The sequence below is a fragment of the Aythya ferina genome (genome assembly GCF_964211825.1).
Source record: "Aythya ferina genome assembly, chromosome: 1".
Taxonomy (NCBI): Eukaryota; Metazoa; Chordata; class Aves; order Anseriformes; family Anatidae; genus Aythya; species Aythya ferina.
In genome coordinates, this window is record NC_140296.1 from 22,026,422 (window position 1) to 22,044,752 (window position 18,331).

The following is an 18,331-nucleotide window of genomic DNA, read 5'->3' on the forward strand; positions in this document are numbered from 1 at the left end:
GAGCTTTATTTGCGTGTTGGCAATTAAGCTCTGTATCGTTCCTGCAGGTGAAGATTGAGCATGAAGATAATTACCATAGTTGGTCCATCAGACTATTTTTCTTGAACTAAAATGAAGCTGTAGAATGATAACTTCCCAATATTATGCATCCAAACTAGATGGAATCTCTCAATTGCCTTTTTCCTTAATGCCAGCTGTATTGTACTGGAAGTTTGATGTAAACAACTATGTGTTTACCCAGTTAATGAGGACAGTAAGAAAGAAAATTGTATTCTATTTATGTGTATGCATATTAAACCATATGCTCAAAAGAAAATGACATACAAAAGCATACTAAAACACTGCTTCTAATACTGACTGTTAATTCAAAGTTAATGAAACAGTACAAAATGGAAGCAAACCAGATAATGTTTGAATATAAAGCTCAAGAAACTTAAAGCTCAATTAGTAATGGAAAGTCTGTTCTGACTTGGTCTCTTTTTTCCCCAAGAAAGAATCAGCAATTAAACCACTTACTGCAAAAATAGTATCAAGAGAGGCATTTATCTGTGAAACTGATTTACTTATTTTTTTTCCCTCCATTAATATTTCAGACATAACTGGCATTAATTGAAAGGGGTGTCGTTATGCTTTTCCTATTAAACTTTTATTGTTTGTTATGGCTTCCATTTTGTGATCTATATTTGTGTAAAAGATTGTTAAATAATACTAGTAAGGGGGAGGTTTTCATCTAATATGATTGGAACTGTCTTAAAATCTAGGCGTCAAGGCTCCCTCTATAGTCAGTAGAGAGAGACGAGCAGTTTAAGTGAACACTTGGCTGACATTAAGAAAAGCAAGGTAGATGAGGCTAATGTCAATGAGTGGTGAAGTGGATAATACTTGACGTATAGAGCTACTAGAAATGAATCTCTAGCAGAAATGAATTTCTGCTGTGGCTGTTTGACTTGACAGCCAGACAATACACTGCAAATAGTTGGATGTTGTTCCTTACCATTTTTAGTATTTTTTTTGAGTACAGCGTTCAAGTATAGTCATACATTTCCTTGAACTAAATGCTTGAGTGCTGGGTATTTTTAAAAAAATTCTGTGATTTGCACCCTACTCCAGTAACTGAGTTTTATTCAGAGCTCAAGCAACATGACTTAAATAGCCAGTGTTCAATACCTGCTGTAACACAAGCTAGATAACCTTCCAGAAGTGCACGTTTCTGTTCAATGACTCTAAAGGGAGCCTTGGTGGCTAGCTCAAATGTAGGTGTTTACAACATCTACTATTTGAAAAAACCTTTCAGTTTTCTTGCTAAGAGCCCAGGGCTAAGGTTTTGTTTGTTCTGAACTAGCTGGCAAAACCAGCATTTCCTTCGTTTATCACTGACTTGGAGGACAGATATAATACAGTCTTGGTAAGTGAATAAAGAGTGATTGTTTTGCTTTACAAATTAGAAATGTGATATTTTAAATATTTGGAATTAAGTTACTTGCAAGTATGTAAAAACTGGATGTTTGTATAAAACCATGAATAGTTTCTAAAAAAAAATAAATAAAAAATTGTAATATGTAGATGTCTTAAGTTTATTAATATTGTCTCTGAATATTACTGATTGTGTTATTCTGGCAGCCCTTTAACAGCCGGCAAGCCATGTGAGCTTAAATATTTGATAATAAAATATTAAAACTAAGACATGATCAGAATTCTTAATATCCTTGCTTTTTTAGTAGTGACTAGGCTACTGAAGTTGCTTATGATTATTTTCATGTTTTAAAACGTTGGTTACAGCTTTTTAAAAATTTGATCAATTTTACCTTTTGTTTGAAAAGTAAACGTAGTCCTTTAACCTCAAGAATGTTCATAAACCTTATTTTCTCTGTCTAGAAATTATTAAATTGCATTTCAATTTTAGATTCCAGGAAAGCTAAGATTACTATTTAAAGACATTTTATAGGATACTTAAAATGAAATCAAAGGAGCTAAGTATTTCTATAGATGGAGCCTTGATGGAGGTTCTGTCAACTGTAAACCCTGCTGGATTTACTGTCCGGTTGTTGTAACTCTACATGCAGTAAGACAAGCAACCTTAAAGTGAATTTCCTATAAGAGATTTTCAGGTAAGTATTAATTTACAATGCACAAATAGGATTTGTGAAGCATGGAACAAAAGCTAGAGTTAGACTAACCCTCTTCCCTGAGAATAATGATGTCACTTTTTTTTTTTTGTTTTTCTTCAAATACATGTTACGCTTGCTAAAAATAGGGTAACATTCTGAATCTGAAGTTCTTGGGTGTTTTTTCCTAAATTGGCTTTGATCTTTATCTAGAAAAAAGTTCCTCTGTAAACTTGGAAATAATCTGTCTGGAAAACTCATTTGTTTGCATTCATTTTGGTGGTTCTGGTAAACAGTTCATAAAAATATGTGCAACATAACTGATGAGAATCTGATGCCAAGTGAATGACAGCTTAATGTATTAGAAAAACAAAGTGATGAAGCTTGTGTTTAAATTTGTTCTGAGACTGTTACCACCAATCTGGACTAAACGGTTCCACCACTGTTCAGTAGTCAGCCTTAAAGGATAGTGGAAAACATTGTTATTTTTTAAAGTTTTGTTTTATTTTTTTTATACCTTCAATCCTCATGGAAACTGAACTCTTCTGAAAAGCTCCTGACACTGGTTTAATTTTTTAATGTTTCGGTCACACTTAGAGGAGGGTCGTTAAAGTGAGGATTGCTGTTAGTCCTCAGGTTGCAAAGACTGAACAGATTTGCTGTAGTGAACAGAACTTCAATATAACTTTAAAGCTGTTTTATGTGTTTTACAAAATTCTGTTTAGAACTTCTTCCACTGATTTTAGGTGACTAAAAGCCAGGACAGCATACTCTAATTAGAATGGAAATTATGGCAGAGATTATTTGGACTGAATTTTACCGAGAATAGGATTCTGCTATTCTTGGTGTTTTGTGTAGAGATATACTGCAAGTGGGAGTGGACAGCAGCCTTCTTTAATTCATATACTTTGATCAGCAGTACTAAATATGCAGACGACATTATTTTGAAACAAAAGATTGCTGGTAAGCCTAGTTCAAAAAACTGCAGGCTTTTTTAATGAGGACAAGGAGAGTTTTCCTCTTAAAAGAAAATAATAAAGCTAACTCTAGGTTGTATAGAAAACAAGTTATTAAGATCTAAACCATTTCCAGCCTATTTTTCAGTGTCCTGTCCTCCATCTAGTTTTGTTACCTGTTGGGAAGCTGTATTTTTCTCCAGCTCTGTCTTGACACCTCTGGTACATCATCGTTATAGTTTTCAGTGGTGTTCATTGAAGAGCTGTGCATGCTGTTTGGTCTTGATGTATTTACCTTTAATGAAAAATGTTCCATGGTCCCTGGAATACCACCGCAAAAGCATGCAGCTTGTTCTGAGTAGCTGAGAGGTCATTGCCAAACATCACCTCACATCACTGTGTTTTAAACTGCAAAATTTTGGCTGCACACACTTTATAATGCACCTGGGGGGCTAAACTTAACTTTCAAAACCTGAAACTTTCCTCCTGGGGTTATACATCTCTATTGCAATAATAAAACATCACAGTTGGTAAGTGATGCCAAAAAATTGTTGAAGGAAAAAGGAAAAAAAAAAGATTATGCTTCTAAAGAAAACTAGTAAATATTTGCAGGTAGTATGAAGTCTACCTCTGTCTAAAATGTGTTTTAAGGATATGATAGTTGACCTGGTGTACAATTTTCTTTGGAATTGTTTTTTTGTTGTGTACTGTTGCTATCTTAGTAAATACTACATAGTATGGTATGTGTATGACACGAGTGATTTTTTTTTATTCTCATTGAGTTTTGTGTATGGATTAGTGATTATTATGTAAGAAATCATGTTATTAAAGCACCTTCTTTTAGAAATGTTGAACGCTTATATTGATGAGTCATTATATTTTTGTTGCCTCCCCTATTTGTGTATTTGAAGGAAAAGAGCAGAATAAGATGGATTGACAGCATAGCACTTACCATAGAACTGCATAAAAAAAAGATCTGGTTTTGTGTGTAAGCAGGTCAGATGTATTGTATGAACTACAGACATCTAAAACTTCAAAAGCTACCATCACTCCCCATTTTTAAGTCTATTTTTTGTAGTTAGCCACCTAGACCTCTGTCAGGCAATTTGAATGTGCAAGATGTTTTTGGTTATATTTACAAGCTTTTTTTGACTCTTTCCATGGTAATATTTAAGTAGTCTTCAAGTAAGTTATTTGCAGTACATTAATTGGAGGATTTCTTAAGCTTGTGTTCACAGTAATTGAAAATTCTATGCAAATACTTAAAACAGCTAGAAAAGTACACCAGTTTTGAGAAATCATATGCTGAATAGAGTAGAAGTTGCATCAAAATCTTCAGTCCTTTTCCCTATACTTTTGGTTCTTAACTGTGTCTTGGGATGGTGGTCCTCTGGTAAGTCTTCACTACATAGAGCTATCTGCTATGGTAATGGAAAAAGCCCGCTTTTCTGCTAGCTTGTTTCAATTTAGCAGGTGATAGTAATTCCTTAGCAAAGAACTTCATCAGTGACTGTGGTAGCTCTTTGTGATTCATACGCAGACCTAGCTTGGCTGCAAAATTTGAGTCAAGACTTCGATATGTCAACTTAGCTCCATCTGAATGTTTTAGGATTTTCACGTCTTCAACTTCCATGCTCCTGAAATACTTTTTTGCATTCACACCTGAGAAGTTTTCCTTAGCTGTAAGATGTAATGCCTGATCTGTTGGAGCTTTCACTCAAATTTGGCTGAAGCAAGATTTTTGTTGCAATGATTACATATGTTGCGGGGTGAAAGCTATTTCCATGCCATATGGACATTTTAGCTTTCTTTGAATATAAAATATAAATTTTATTTTAAATGAATATAAAATATAAATTTTATATTTATAATATAATAAATATATTATAAATATATATAAATATAAAATATTGTATATAAACATTATATATACAAAATATTGTATATATTTATATACAAATATAAAATATATATATTAAATATATATAAAAATATAAAATATTCAAAGAATAATCAAAAATATTCAGAAGAATATTTCTTGCTGTCTCTACATGATACTTTTCAACTAGAGAAAACTTTATTCCCAGAGAAAACAAAGGTTTTATGAACAATAAAAAGAAGAAAAAAGGCTGCATGGAATTTCAATGTATAGCACTATAAACAGTAAAATTATTAAGTATATAAACATTGTAAATGTTGGTATACTTTCCTTTTTTTCTTAAACAACACTTTTGTTTTTTGAAACTTTTAGACCAAAAGTTAGGCTACTATTCCATTTTCTGTGGATTTTCGAAGTCAAGCAGGTTCCAAAGGTTCTAACATTCAGAAGCCGAGATAAACGAGTGTTGGCTGCCTGTGTACCAAAGAGAGGTTGCAATGAAATAGGAAGTGGAGAGAGTACTTTGGTTAGCCAAATCCTAAACCATGCGAGGGGTTTGTAGCAATGTTAGCTCCAAGGCTTAAAAAGCAATGACAAGACAGCTGCCTTTTTTCATATTACCAGCTTAAAAAATCTACAAGGGTATTCCTAGCGACCCCACCTAGTGTTAAGGTAGGTGTTAAGGTAATACTTGATGAATCCATTTGTTCAGTTGTACTTTTAATTAAGAATGCTACTCAGCTGATTGTGCCTGTTTATGGATTCTGGCCCTGACTTGTTCTTTCCCCCTATACCCATGATGAAGTTCATAACGATAGCTGGTTGTTTCCCTGTCTTACTCCAGCTGATCTGCTATGGCTGTTGGGTGAAACTTCCACCGATGATAGCTGCTTGAAACAAGGAAGGAAGGAGGAGAGTTCTGATCTAACAGGAGTCATTTGCAAGCTCTGCCAGGGGAGTTCTTGGCTTGTAGTCAGCTTTTAGTTTTTAAGAAAGAAAATAAAAATGTTGGCTGAGTAGAGTAGCACAGTAGCTGAGCATTTAATCTTTTTCTAATGGTCTACTTGATACTAACTTCTGTTTAAAAAGCAAAACAAAACTGAAATACTACGAGGCAAGTCAACATTTGAGACTAAAAGCACATTTCTTAATTTTGTAGCAGTGCAAGGAAAATAAAACATGGTATACCCAGTTTTTCCTGTCTGACGATATAATGCTAGTATATGTTTGTACATGATACAGTCAACTCACTGTACAAGAGATGAGTCCTAGGTAATGCTACTGTGGTATCTTTTATTTTTGCTATGGTAATTTAAGGTAATGCTGCTTAAGTCAGCCTGTGATAGAGAACCATGAAGTATTTGCTTCAGTATATGCATGTAGCCTTAGATTATTATTAGGGCTCAGGTTATTCACAATATTTTAAAAACACTATGGCCAGCTCATGTGTTTGTATGCTAAACTTTGTTGTGCGTGTTTTGGTATAGAAATCGTCTTGGAAATCTAAATACTCAAAGCCCATCAAAGTGTAAGTACATTTTGGGGAGCAGAAATATAATTTGGGGCATGTGTGATCCCAAATAATCCAACTACGGATCTTCAGTGGAACAAAATTTTGGAATAGTCTGTCTTGGTTTTCTGCCTTATCCAGACTTAAACATTACATGGAGGTTATTAGACAGGAGGAGTCTTTATGGTTTGAATCTTCATAAACCTTTTTTTAGATTTTATTTTTTCCCCTCTAGGATAGCCTTATAACATTGGTGTGTCCAGCCCCTGAACTGGAAAGATGGAGTGGGGCAATGCCTAATGTATGTTAGTTGCATTTTCTTGTCCATGAAACAGGAGAAACTAGGGGTGAGGCATAACCTTGTTACAGCAGATAGTAGGAAGAAAATAGACTTGCTAAACATGTTCCCAAGCTTCCTTTTGAATGAATGGGAGGCAAGTAATTAAGCTGACTTGAGAAAAATTTTCTAGCGTGGGCTAATTAAGTTACTCATCCGTAGTAGTATTCTGATATGAAGATGCTACTCAGGTCCTCATTGTTTTTAGAGTGGATTTCTTGTTTAAGTGTAATGTTTCTGAGACTTTGGGGGTTGATCTTTCCTAATATATAACACCTTCCCTCTAATCATGCCAACCAATAGCTTCCTACCATTAATTGCTGGCAGCAGCTTGGTTTCACAGGGCAAGGGTTATAATTACTATCTATGGTTGAAAATGCTTACCCTTCTCACCCTGGGGAGCCAAGCTGTTGCTAGCAATTAAACATAGTTAGCTGTTCCCTGCTTCATGTAAACATTTGCAACCAGTAATTACTATTGCTTCTTACTTCTTTGCCCTGGAGGAACTCAACTGTTCCAGTAATGCCTTGTAGTAATTTGGCTTTGTTTTTTTTTTTTTTTTTCCTCTTAAACTATAATAATTAATATGAAATCTAACCTTTATTTTTAATTTTAAAATTGGTATTTTTGACCTTTCACAACTCATTTGGAACATGTAACCATCTTGGGAGTTGCAGCGTAGTTTGGAAATGCTTGCTTAGGGATTATGAAGTATGTAAATGCTTTAGCCACTTCCCTAAAAAAATACATATAACTCAGCACATTGATTTCTATTTATATATATATATCCCTTCATCTATATGGTTGAGCAGGGTTTTTGTACCTTACAGAAAAGCATTGTGGAAAGCAAAGATGCAATTGCTTTTGTAACCATCTAAAAAAGTTGACCCATGCCAAGAAATTGGGTTTGTCTAGATGATCATGTTTCCTTTTCTTAGGTAGACACCTCAGTTCAGAAATGATCAGTAGATGCTAAGTTCTTGCTCTTTTTCCAAGGTGCGCTCTTCTGTCTCTGCTTTATTTGCTGTTCTGTGTAGGAGGCAGGAGTGTAGACAACTTGATTGTCTTTTTCAAACTGCTCAGTCTATTTGTTCTTTCCTTTCTATAGAATTTCTGCTCCTGGCAGATACTTTGTTTTCTAGTCTCATGTAAACTCTAATTGGATTTCTGATTCAGATGCAATTTTGCTCATTGAAAATCAGTGTAATTTAGAATGGTTTAAATGCAAAAAGACTTTTCTCCCCCAAATGTTAATGTTGTATTGTTTTATCAATGGAGTGCTGGGCTTGTAATCTGCTGATGTTTTGTAATATGTAATAAAAGTGAAATTTTAATTTTGTCTTTCCCACTCACCCTCTGGCTTTTTAGTTTGACTTCTTTATTTTCAGTAAGACTGTGAACTACTGGTTTAAGAGCTTATATTTGCTCAAAGTTGATTTATGGCATAGAATTAACCTTTATTTCTGCCAGCCCCCTAATGTGGTCCCTCAAAGCCTATTCTGCTGCCTGGAACCTGAATCACATTGAAAAGGAAATAGTCTCCCTCCACAAAAGCTCAGCTCTTTTGTTTTGGCTCTCCTTCTTCAAATATTTATATATCACCTCTTTGTTATGAAGTATTCAAAACCCCTTTATGAATCAAAACATGACTGAAAGCTGGATTGTAGTCCCATAGCCCAAGGCAGATAGCGCCCTGCGCCTGGAAGAACATCGAGAGTTGAGGAAGATGCCAAGCAAGCTGCAGTAGATATCTTCATGATGCTATTATTTCCTATAACCAAGCTAAGAAAATAGCATACTGTATTCAAACCTTGCCCTTAACTTCTGTGTTATTTATATATTCGGTTTCTCAGACCTTACAGCTTTGCCATTTATGATAGTAGTAGTTTAAGATGGGAAGTGGTCCAACAGTAGAGTGGTTCTTCCCATAAACAACCTGTATTTAGCTCTACTGGGATCAGCTTGAGCTATGGAAGGGCTTTGTACCTGTCCACCACAGTGCATGAAATTTGTAATTGTAACTGAAATTCAGTCTTGCTAATTGTTATGAAAGTTGGTTAACTTGATCTTTATGCAGTTTCTTGCCTTTGTAGTTCATATTCAGTGTTGGGCTTCTTGTTCTTTTATAGGCAAATGAGCTACGAGTGATCTGTCTCAATGTTAACTTTTTCCAAAACTTTCAGCCTAAAAGACTTCAGGGAATGAGATCAGGGAATTTGTTTAAGCTATGACTTTGCAGCTGGTTTATTATAGTCTCAACATGTATTTTACCATTTCTTTGTGTATGAGTGGGAAGTCTTTAATTGTATTGTCACCTTGTTTATTGAGGAACCATTTTTAAAATGCATATCAAGGTACATCTTGCTAAGATTTCTTACCAGAAGAAGTAGATAACTGACTACAGGTAAGTTAAACTTCAATTAATAAAAAGTGGTCTTATGTCCAGACAGTGCTAATTTACACTTGCACATCAAAAACACAGCAAAAGAAAAACACACAAGCCCCTAGGTTTTGCTGTAATTGGTATAAAAAAGATCTCGGTCTAAATGAACCTGCGTGCTGAAATATTTCTTGTGGTTGTGTTTACTATCTGAGAAAGTACATGTTGGTTTGAAAGCGTAGAGCAATTTGGAGAACTTCTGAACCTCACCTGTGTGAAAGTCTTTAACATTTTTTTTCCAGTGTCTTTTTTAATTTAATGTTCATATCATGCTTTTTAAACAGTTTTATTTGTAGAGATCATTAGCAATGTAATAGAAATTTAACTCCTATTGAGGCTTAAACATCTCCTGCATGTTTACTACTTAAAGCATGTTTTATTTTCTTAAGTTTGTTTGTTTCCTATGCATTTATCATGGTAATTTGTTTGCCTTCACCTAAGACAGTACCTGAAGTTACTTTTTGAATATTAACTTGAGCAGAAATGTTTTTGTTACTGAGTTCTATAATTGGCTTCTCAACTTCACCTTTTATTAATTAATAAATAAACTGTTAATCTTCAGGAGATGAGTCTTGGGAAATCTGAACTTAAAAAGAAGCATATGAAAGTCAATGTGGGCTTCTTCTTCAGTAAAAATCTTAAGGGAATTATTAGAGTTCAGTATTATGATGTGGTTGAAGGTATCTGTTAGAGAAATATGGATTTTTTAAAACTAATTCTTACTAAATTCCTGAAAATGCATACTCATTTCAGTGGCTGACTTGTGATGGAAAAGTTTGCTTACAAATAATTAGCAGTCCCTAAAGTTTTTTTTGAAAAACGTTGTTTATTGCAACTAAATAATAATGATTGAAAGGAAACAGTCTCAGATAAATTTTACTTGCAAATTGTTTCCTATTCCACCAATCCAGAAATGAAATCAGTGTGACGCCTGTTGTAGTGTAGCTTTAGATGAGGGTTGTTAGGAGTGGCCTGGTTTCTCTCCTTCTTTTTCGTAGCCCAGGAAGTATCGACTGGGGATGCTGGATGAGAGGATAGTTCCGGTGGGATCAAAAGCAAGAAAATCAAAGAACCCTATCGGCTGTCTGGCTGACAGGTGTAAAACAGGAGAACCCATCAATATGGTTTGGTGGAACAGAGTCACAGAAAACAATTTACAGGTAAAATTATTTTTTTATTAGTCAAATTTTCAGTACTTTGGATGCTTGATTTTAAATTCTGGAGAATGTTAGAAGGGGTTACTCCAAATATGCTTTGAGATAGGATAAAATCTTTTGCAAAACAGGCATAGTGGCCCCCGGAGGAGAATGACTCAGATGTTTTATTCTCTTTACCCATCCCTGTATCATATACTCTGTTTGATTGTTATATTCTATGGAGGAGAAGCAAAAACAATCGTGTGTTTTAAAAGCAAGCAAACACAATCTCATATTTTAATTTTCACGTGAGCAAAGTGTTTACTGTGAAAATTAGTAAGCTTTGTTAAAAGGATTGACAAAATGCAAAAAAAAAAAAAAAAAAAAAAAATTCCTGCAGTGTGGAATGTAACCATTATGAAGAGAAAGTATAAGTTCTTAAGTTTCATGTTGGGATAGCTTACATTTCTCAACTTGTGCTGAAAACCTTTGTGTTACTTTCTTTATTCCTGACTTTCTCTTCAAGAGCTGGACTTGAGCATATCTGATTCTGAAGTAGCAGGCTGTCCTTAGCATGATAAGGGAGGGTGATTCTTGTCTGGGAAGAATCTGCTCAATGTCAGGGTTTAGAAAGGGTTTAGATGAAAATTATTATAGTTGTCATAACTACAACACTGCTGCTATTACTATTTTGCACTTAAGTGGTGCTTTTGATTCTTCAGAAAAAGAACTTAAGTTCTTCAAAGAGTTTAGTCATTGCAAGGATTTTCTTTTTTGTGTTTAAGTGATGGAAATGGGTAAATCAACAATAGACTTGTTTACAGCTAGAGTCTGTGGCCCCTTAAATTTCTTTAGTGTCACTAAACTTTCAACGTGACAGAAGGGCAAACATGAAGCGGATATTAGAACTCTGCAATACCAACACGAATTTTGCTTTACTTAATGTTTGGACAGCTTTGCATTGCTGAAATTCAGAGTCATGGGCAGCACGTTGCATGCAAAGTGATAATATACTGCACAGTTGCTTGGGCGTAAGTCTTGGTTCTTTTGCTGGTGGGGAAGCAGAGAAGCCACTAGCAGAAAAAGACGAAGCCTTAAGGAAACATCAGTAGACGGACCAGGCAAGGTTGCAGAAGAGTGGTTGGAGCCAGTGAAGCATTGCTTTTCTCAAGATTGACAGATTGAATTAAACACATTTATCTAATGGGGAGTGCAAGCCCTAATTAGTAGGCAGCTGCTCTGAAAGAGAGAGAGAGAAATCAGTCTTTAAATTTCAAGTGGGCTTCTAAGGAGCAGGAAGAGCCCCATTTTTTTCTCCATTGTTTTCTCTTGCTGTTCTGTGTAATGTCAAGGGTTGTCATTGATCTACTCTGCATAACAATAAAGTGGAACTGCTTAGTGGTTTTTTTTTTTTTCTGGAGGCCAGAGAACCAGTAGTCAGAGATTTGGAGCTTCTGGCCAGGAACAATTGTCTTCAGTATCTATGTCTTAAAAAGCTCAAGGTCCCTAAGCTTTCTTTGGTTAGTGGCATTGGTGCAATTCCAAGCTCCCTTATTGTGCCAGTCACTACTACATAAATGAGTTAACCTATGTACAACATAGGATTTTGTATTATAAAATGCAATTACATAGTTTACTGTGGAGGTGTGGGACTTGAACAAGTATGTATATGCGTATCTGGTAGAAATAAGAGGAGAAGGAAGTTCCAGGCATAGGAAAAAGGAAGGGACAGCACAGTAATAGTGAAATTAGGCAAGAGTGAATGGAGAAGGGTATGAAAACAGACTGTACATGAGGTTCAGGGTATATAAAGCTCTATCTACATAGATAAGAGGCTGAATTTTGTCTTGATGTTACTCTGATCCTTCTAAGTCTTTGTATTCATGTGAACAGTTTTGAACTCACTGCTAAAACAAAGCTTAAGAACTTTTAAAAATTGGAAATGTTAATTGTAAAAGCACAAAAAATGGCTGTGGCTATTGGAGAAGTTTGGTACATGAAACTACACTTTAAAAAAAAAAAAAAAAGAGGTAGTTTCATATTGAGATTTCAGATTCACTTTGTTTTTTTTCTACTTCTGGACATGAACCCACAGATAGCATAGGTCTCCAGTATTTTGAAAGACAGGCTGTTTTTGCAGGTGTGAATATAAGTGGTACAAACTAAATCCAGGCTGATGATGAGTGCTAAGCAATGATAAGTAAAAAGGTTGAATTGTGATGAAGGCACATCTGCTTGAGGGCATCTTTTTCTCATTTGTTTGAAGATGAGAAGCAGACATATCTCAGAATTGCTGAAAGCTTCTAATGCTGTGCAGATGTTGAAGCTCTTGTGCCTATTTGAATGTCCACTCTTCCAAATGTGCGATTTAGGGTGTGGGAAGACCCTATTTCATGGCATGCTGTTAAGTGCTGTTTTGAAAGGTGTAGAGATTTTTGTCAGAAAAATGGCTGTTCTACTAAACAAGGTAGTTTGCAAGATGCATTGTAAAAAGTTAGAGCTGTTTCTCATGCATGGCTATGGATTTATAATCCAGACTTATTTATTTTAGTCATGTAAGCATGACCCAGTCTTTAAAACTGGGGTCCACACAGTGGATGCACAGCATTCTGGGTTGTGCCATAAAAAGCAAAAGCACAAAGCCATGTTTATTCTTCAGTGGTATGTCCTGCCCTGCGTTAGGAAATGTTCTGAGCTACTACCATGCCATGAGATACATACATGTATTATAATATCAAAGTATATATAAGGAAGTAGGATATGATTTTTTTGTTATACAGATCAGTTTATAAGCACAATGAATAGCATTTTGTCTTCCTGAATTAAATAAAATCTTAGAAATGATTTTTTTTCAAATATTTGCCATCAAAAACATGGACTTAAACTTTATAGTTTTAACAATACTTTCAGGTATTTTGTTAAAATAAAAAAGTGGAGCAAACACCGTTTGTCTGCACTTAAGCCAACGCATATTACTGAGTTTAAATGAAATTCTCTCTAACTTTTCTGAAAGAGCAATGTTGGATTATAACTAGCCATGTTGGTGAGATTAAATTTTTTATAGGATCACAGAACAGTTTGGGTTGGCAAGGACCTTAAATCCCACCCAGTTCCAACCTCCTGCCATGGGCAGGGACACCTCCCACCAGGTTGCCCAAAGCCCCATCCAGCCTGGCCTTGAACTGCTAGAGCTTATTGTGTGGGTAACATAATGACTTGTGACAGTAACTACAATAAGGAAGCATGTTGCACAAATTCAGTAGTGGGAGGGAAAGAGATTTGTGTTGGAGTCCTTGGTAACCTCCAGTGTCTGATGGGCTGCTCTGACATCCCAGAATGTGTCCTTCTCTGATGTCACAGTCATCAAGGAATCCTTCTGGAGACGGAGGGATTGCCGCGATGCTCTCTATGTGAAGTGAAGCTCCTTCTATGGCACCTCTATCCATTTGAAAAACAAAACAACAACAAAAAAAACAAAAGCTCTTGCATGTTTTTGAATGAATAAGACATTCTGAAAGCTATGCCAAATAGTAGGCTGGCAGAGAACTGCCCTGCTCGTAGCTTGGGTACAGTTTAGTGGTGGCTTTCTGTAACCATTACAGGACTATGCAATTCGGGATGTCAGAACAGATCAGCATGAATTTGGAGGTGAAGGACAACATAAAAAGAGGACAAAAAGGCTTGTTTCCAGTTTTTAGTATGGTAAGTACATTAGCACGTTCTTCTGAAATACAAATGAAATTTGCCTACTCTTTGCTTTAGGTAGCTGGCCTTTGGTAGTGTGTAACTGGAAATAACTGAGTAGTGTTACAGCCACAGAAATGGAGGCTGCGGCTCTGCCACTGCTGTACAGCTCTGTTGTGAGGCACTCAAGTGGAAATGAGAGAGAAGGGCAGTTTCCAGTACTTCTGTATGCTCCCTGCATGACCTTTAAAAGGCTGCATAGTCTTTGTCTTGGTTTCCTCCTGCGTTACAGGGTACCTCTGTACTTCAAGGCAATTTGCAGATTAATTTGTGAATTCATGCAGTAGAACCTTAGGAGTTTATCATTGAGGTAGGTATAGAAAAACTGCATTGAAATTAGTTGATGAAATGGGAATTGTCATCCTCTAGACTACAGAAAGCTGTTCATATATACAACTGCAACATCCAGTGCAGGTGCATGCTGCTGTGCAGTTCTGTCAGCAGTGGCACGCGGCTGAGATACCTCATCCTCTACCCTCAGCTTTCATAGCCATCTTTATTTTCATTTGCAATTTCCTTTAAGGAATCTTGCATTTTTGTTCTGTAGTACTGACAGAAGGTGTATTTCTTTCCCCCACCGCCATACTTCAGTTGTCTTAAGTGTTTAAAACATACTAGCCACAAGACAGACTCAACTCTGTGCTGAATGGTGATGGAAATGAATCATTTTATAGTCTTTCCCATCTTACTCCTCTTGTGGTTCCATCTTCACTAATTGCATCATGACTAAATTCAGACTTAATTTGGACTTTTTATGTTTTATAACATTTTGTGCTCTCTTGCATACTGAAGTACAGATCTCTTTTTTTTTTTTTTTTTTTTTTATACGGGGTTGGATGGACTCCATTTTGTGGTCTCTTTGAAAGTTTCTTCACAAAGGTGACTAAAAGGAGGCTCTTATCTTTTTGGAATAACACATTCATGAAGAATTTGAAAATAGTATATGTTTTTAGTGAAATCTTCTCACAGAATCATTTTGGTAAGAATGCGTGATATGCAGGTATTAATTCAGATAATGCCTATGGAAGACATGCCCCTGCTTTAGTTTGACAATATTTTTTATACATTTACTAGAGAAACAGGATGAGATATAAACTGGCCAAGCTGAAAGAAAAAATGAATGCTGGCACCTTTAGTGGATATATGAGTTGTTAGTTAGTTTATTTTGGTATTTTTTGGAAAAAAAATAAAGTAGCTAACAGAGCTGTGCTTGTTTCTGTTTTATCTCATTTACAGAAACATTAATTGGAGTTTGTTTTGAAATAATTTATGTGCCTCTCTGTAGACACTTGAAACTGGAAGATATGGTCTTGTCGCATAGTGCAGACAGCACTAGCTGCTTTTTTGTTTGTTTGGGTTTCGGGAAGTACATTCACTTTTGTTTTTAATGTCACCTTATTACTAAATTCATTACATGATTTCTTTCTTGAATCTACTTTCTTTTAATTACTAACAGCATTTAAGTCTTTAATGCCTGTTTTCTCTTTTTTTTTTTTTTTTTTTTTTTTTTTTTTTTTACCAATCCTGATTTACTCAGACTTAAACCTTTAAGCCCAGTCTAGCATGAAGATCAGGAAATAAAGACTAATTAAGTTGAATCTGTCATAAAACCGGGCATGTACGAAATTTAAGTATAATACAGAATGGAGAAAATGTTTTTCACTAATTAGATTCTTTTCATTGTTAAAATGTAAGAATTTTTTTGCTTACCCTCCATCTGGGAAGTTTAGTGAGGTTTTATCAAGAAAACTGTAAAGATAGCCAGTATCATTGAAAGCATACTCCCCGTTTAGAATGAGATCTTCAAGCTTATTGCTGATCCAAATGTAAAACTAACACTTGAACTTTTTATTGCCAGAGTGAAGGTAGGATGCTTTTCAGTACCAGGAACGTAATTGTAGGAATCATTGGCCATTAAGAATGTGGCTTCCTCTTTTTTTGCATGTTTGCTCGCTCACTCTATGGAAAGTTGTCTACAGTTTTTGAAAAATAATAAAAAGATAAAGCATTAAAGCACTCATTTATATTCCATTCCCTCACTTATTTCAGATATGAAGAATCTATAGATGTATTTGGGCTATGTTTGTTGGAAACAAAGTGCAGAGAAAATGGTTTAGTTCAGATGAAAGCTTGTATGCTTTTGGAAATGTAAGAGCTGCAGCTTCAAATACATGTAACATGTATTTAAACATGGCCTGGAGCTTAAGCTTCAAATCTTCTGACAAAGTATTAACTATTTTTCATCACAAATTCTTAAAATTTTGTTGTATTTAGCTTGATAAGTGTAGTTTGGATGGTGACTCTGAAGCTCAGATATTTTTTCTGTACCTAGAAAACAGCTTGAATTTGGAAAGTTCTGTTATTTAAGATTGGTTCCAGTTGTAACCCAAGACTTTCCTCATTGCTCAAAAAATTACAACTCCAATTTTGTAACCTCAGGAGTAAAACAGGCCTTTATACTAAAGGATCTAGCTTCACAATTCAAACCTGTTTTAAGTGAGGGCATTTTATATAAGTAGTTTTATAGGAACATCCCAGTTTTATCAGGATTTGGTTCTTACCCTGAATTGTGACACCTAAACATTGAGTGAAAATTGAGTTTCCATCAGGCTTTTGAGCCACTCTGTTTAATTCTACAGTGTAATCTGGCCTGCCCTAGCAGATTTCTAGGTTTCTCTTCCACTTGGCTAAACCAAACCATCTACCAGTTAGAGTTCTTAAGTAGTTTCATTGTAAAATGATAATGAATATGTAAGTAACTGTTTTAGAGAGCAAAACTGCAAGTGTCTATGAGCACTTGTTGAATGCATTTAAAACAAAAAAGCCCTTTTTTGTAGGCACGAATTAAATCAATTGGTGAAAGTAATAAAAGTTTAACCAGAATGGTATGGGATATCTTCTAGAAGGTTTCTTCTCTCCGTTTATGTAATCTGAATTTTTTTCTATCTCCTGTCTTTGTTGCCTAATTGACAAAATTTTTAGATGTCGTAGGTCTGTGGATGTGCCAGGGCTAGTATTAACAGTAAATAACTAAATAAACAGTCTTGAGTTCCATAGTCATTTGAAATGCCTTTTTAGTAAGGTGCTACAAATTCTGTCCCTTGCTGTCCCAGTTTTGTCAGAATTTTCAGCTGTCACTACCTGGACAAATTCTGCTCAGCTCTCTACTACTTCTGTCAACTCCAGTGCAGAATTGGTTAACTTGTTGCATGCCAAATTTTATCTAGAGGAACATCATTCTTTTAGTTATTCCTGTACCTAACATTCAGATAAATCCAGAATATTACCTTCTGAGATTAGAAATCAGTTACAAATTTAGTCTGTATAATGCAACTTACCATTTGTTTTGTTGCATTAGTGTATACTTAGCAAACTTCACTTAACTGAGTGGGATTAAAGAATTGTAAGATTCCTATGAACTTTTTACCCATGTAAGTTCTAAGTGGTTTTTAATTCAATAGTCTGAATAATTGGTTATGGCTGTTGTTTAATATTCAGACATGTGCACATATGGAATAACTGATGTGTGACATAAGGTGGTTAGTGGTCATGTGATTGAAGGTGGAATATTCTTACTATTTGTTTTTAAACATGAGCATCCTCTTTGTTTACAGTTTTTAGAATCCTTTTTCTTTTCCAGTGCTTTGAAATAAATCGATCATATGATATTTGGCTGACCTGTCCAAATAAAGGTGTTTCAAAAAAAAAAAAAAAACACACCAAAAAACACCACTTTTCAAATACTCTTCTGCACTAATTTAGCATTTCATAATCACACTTCTTTTCTAACCTGACACTAACTTCTCTGTCACTTTGTTCACGTTGGTAAAAATGTAAATTAACTAACCATTGAAATATTTAGTTGGTTTAAACCTGCCTAAACCCAAAGTGATCCAATATGATTTGCTTTGGAAAACCATTATGGATTATCTTCGCAGTATCCTTTTATCTACTGCAAGTTGTTACTATCTTCTCATTTTATTCTTTTTGTTTAGACGTCATATACCAAACTTTTGACAATTAATACGTAATAATCTTCAAACACTTCAGTGTGTTCATATAATAATTGGTTTTGTTTTTGTCTTAATTTCTTTGCTTCCAATAATGTCTTGTGAAACTCCTATTCCCCTTATTCCCCCCACCCCCCAAAAAGCACAGATTTTAAGAGAAATCGAAAGTTGGTTATACGTTTTATGTATCAGTAAATTTTAGATGTTTGCCAGT

At 35.2% G+C, this 18,331-nt stretch overlaps 1 protein-coding gene across 5 annotated transcripts in view; it reads left to right on the forward strand.

Moving 5' to 3' along the window:
- PAN3 (poly(A) specific ribonuclease subunit PAN3) overlaps positions 1-18,331 on the forward strand; it is an 81,059-nt gene that overhangs the window by 25,502 nt on the left and 37,226 nt on the right. For 4 of the 5 annotated variants that reach the window (XM_084535396.1, XM_084535395.1, XM_084535392.1 and 1 more), the window contains 2 exons: positions 1,343-1,405; positions 10,226-10,387. In XM_084535396.1, coding sequence (XP_084391522.1) covers positions 1,343-1,405; positions 10,226-10,387 — 225 coding nt within the window. The remainder of the gene's footprint in view (positions 1-1,342; positions 1,406-10,225; positions 10,388-18,331) is intronic. The other variant, XM_084535394.1, reaches the window with a different exon arrangement.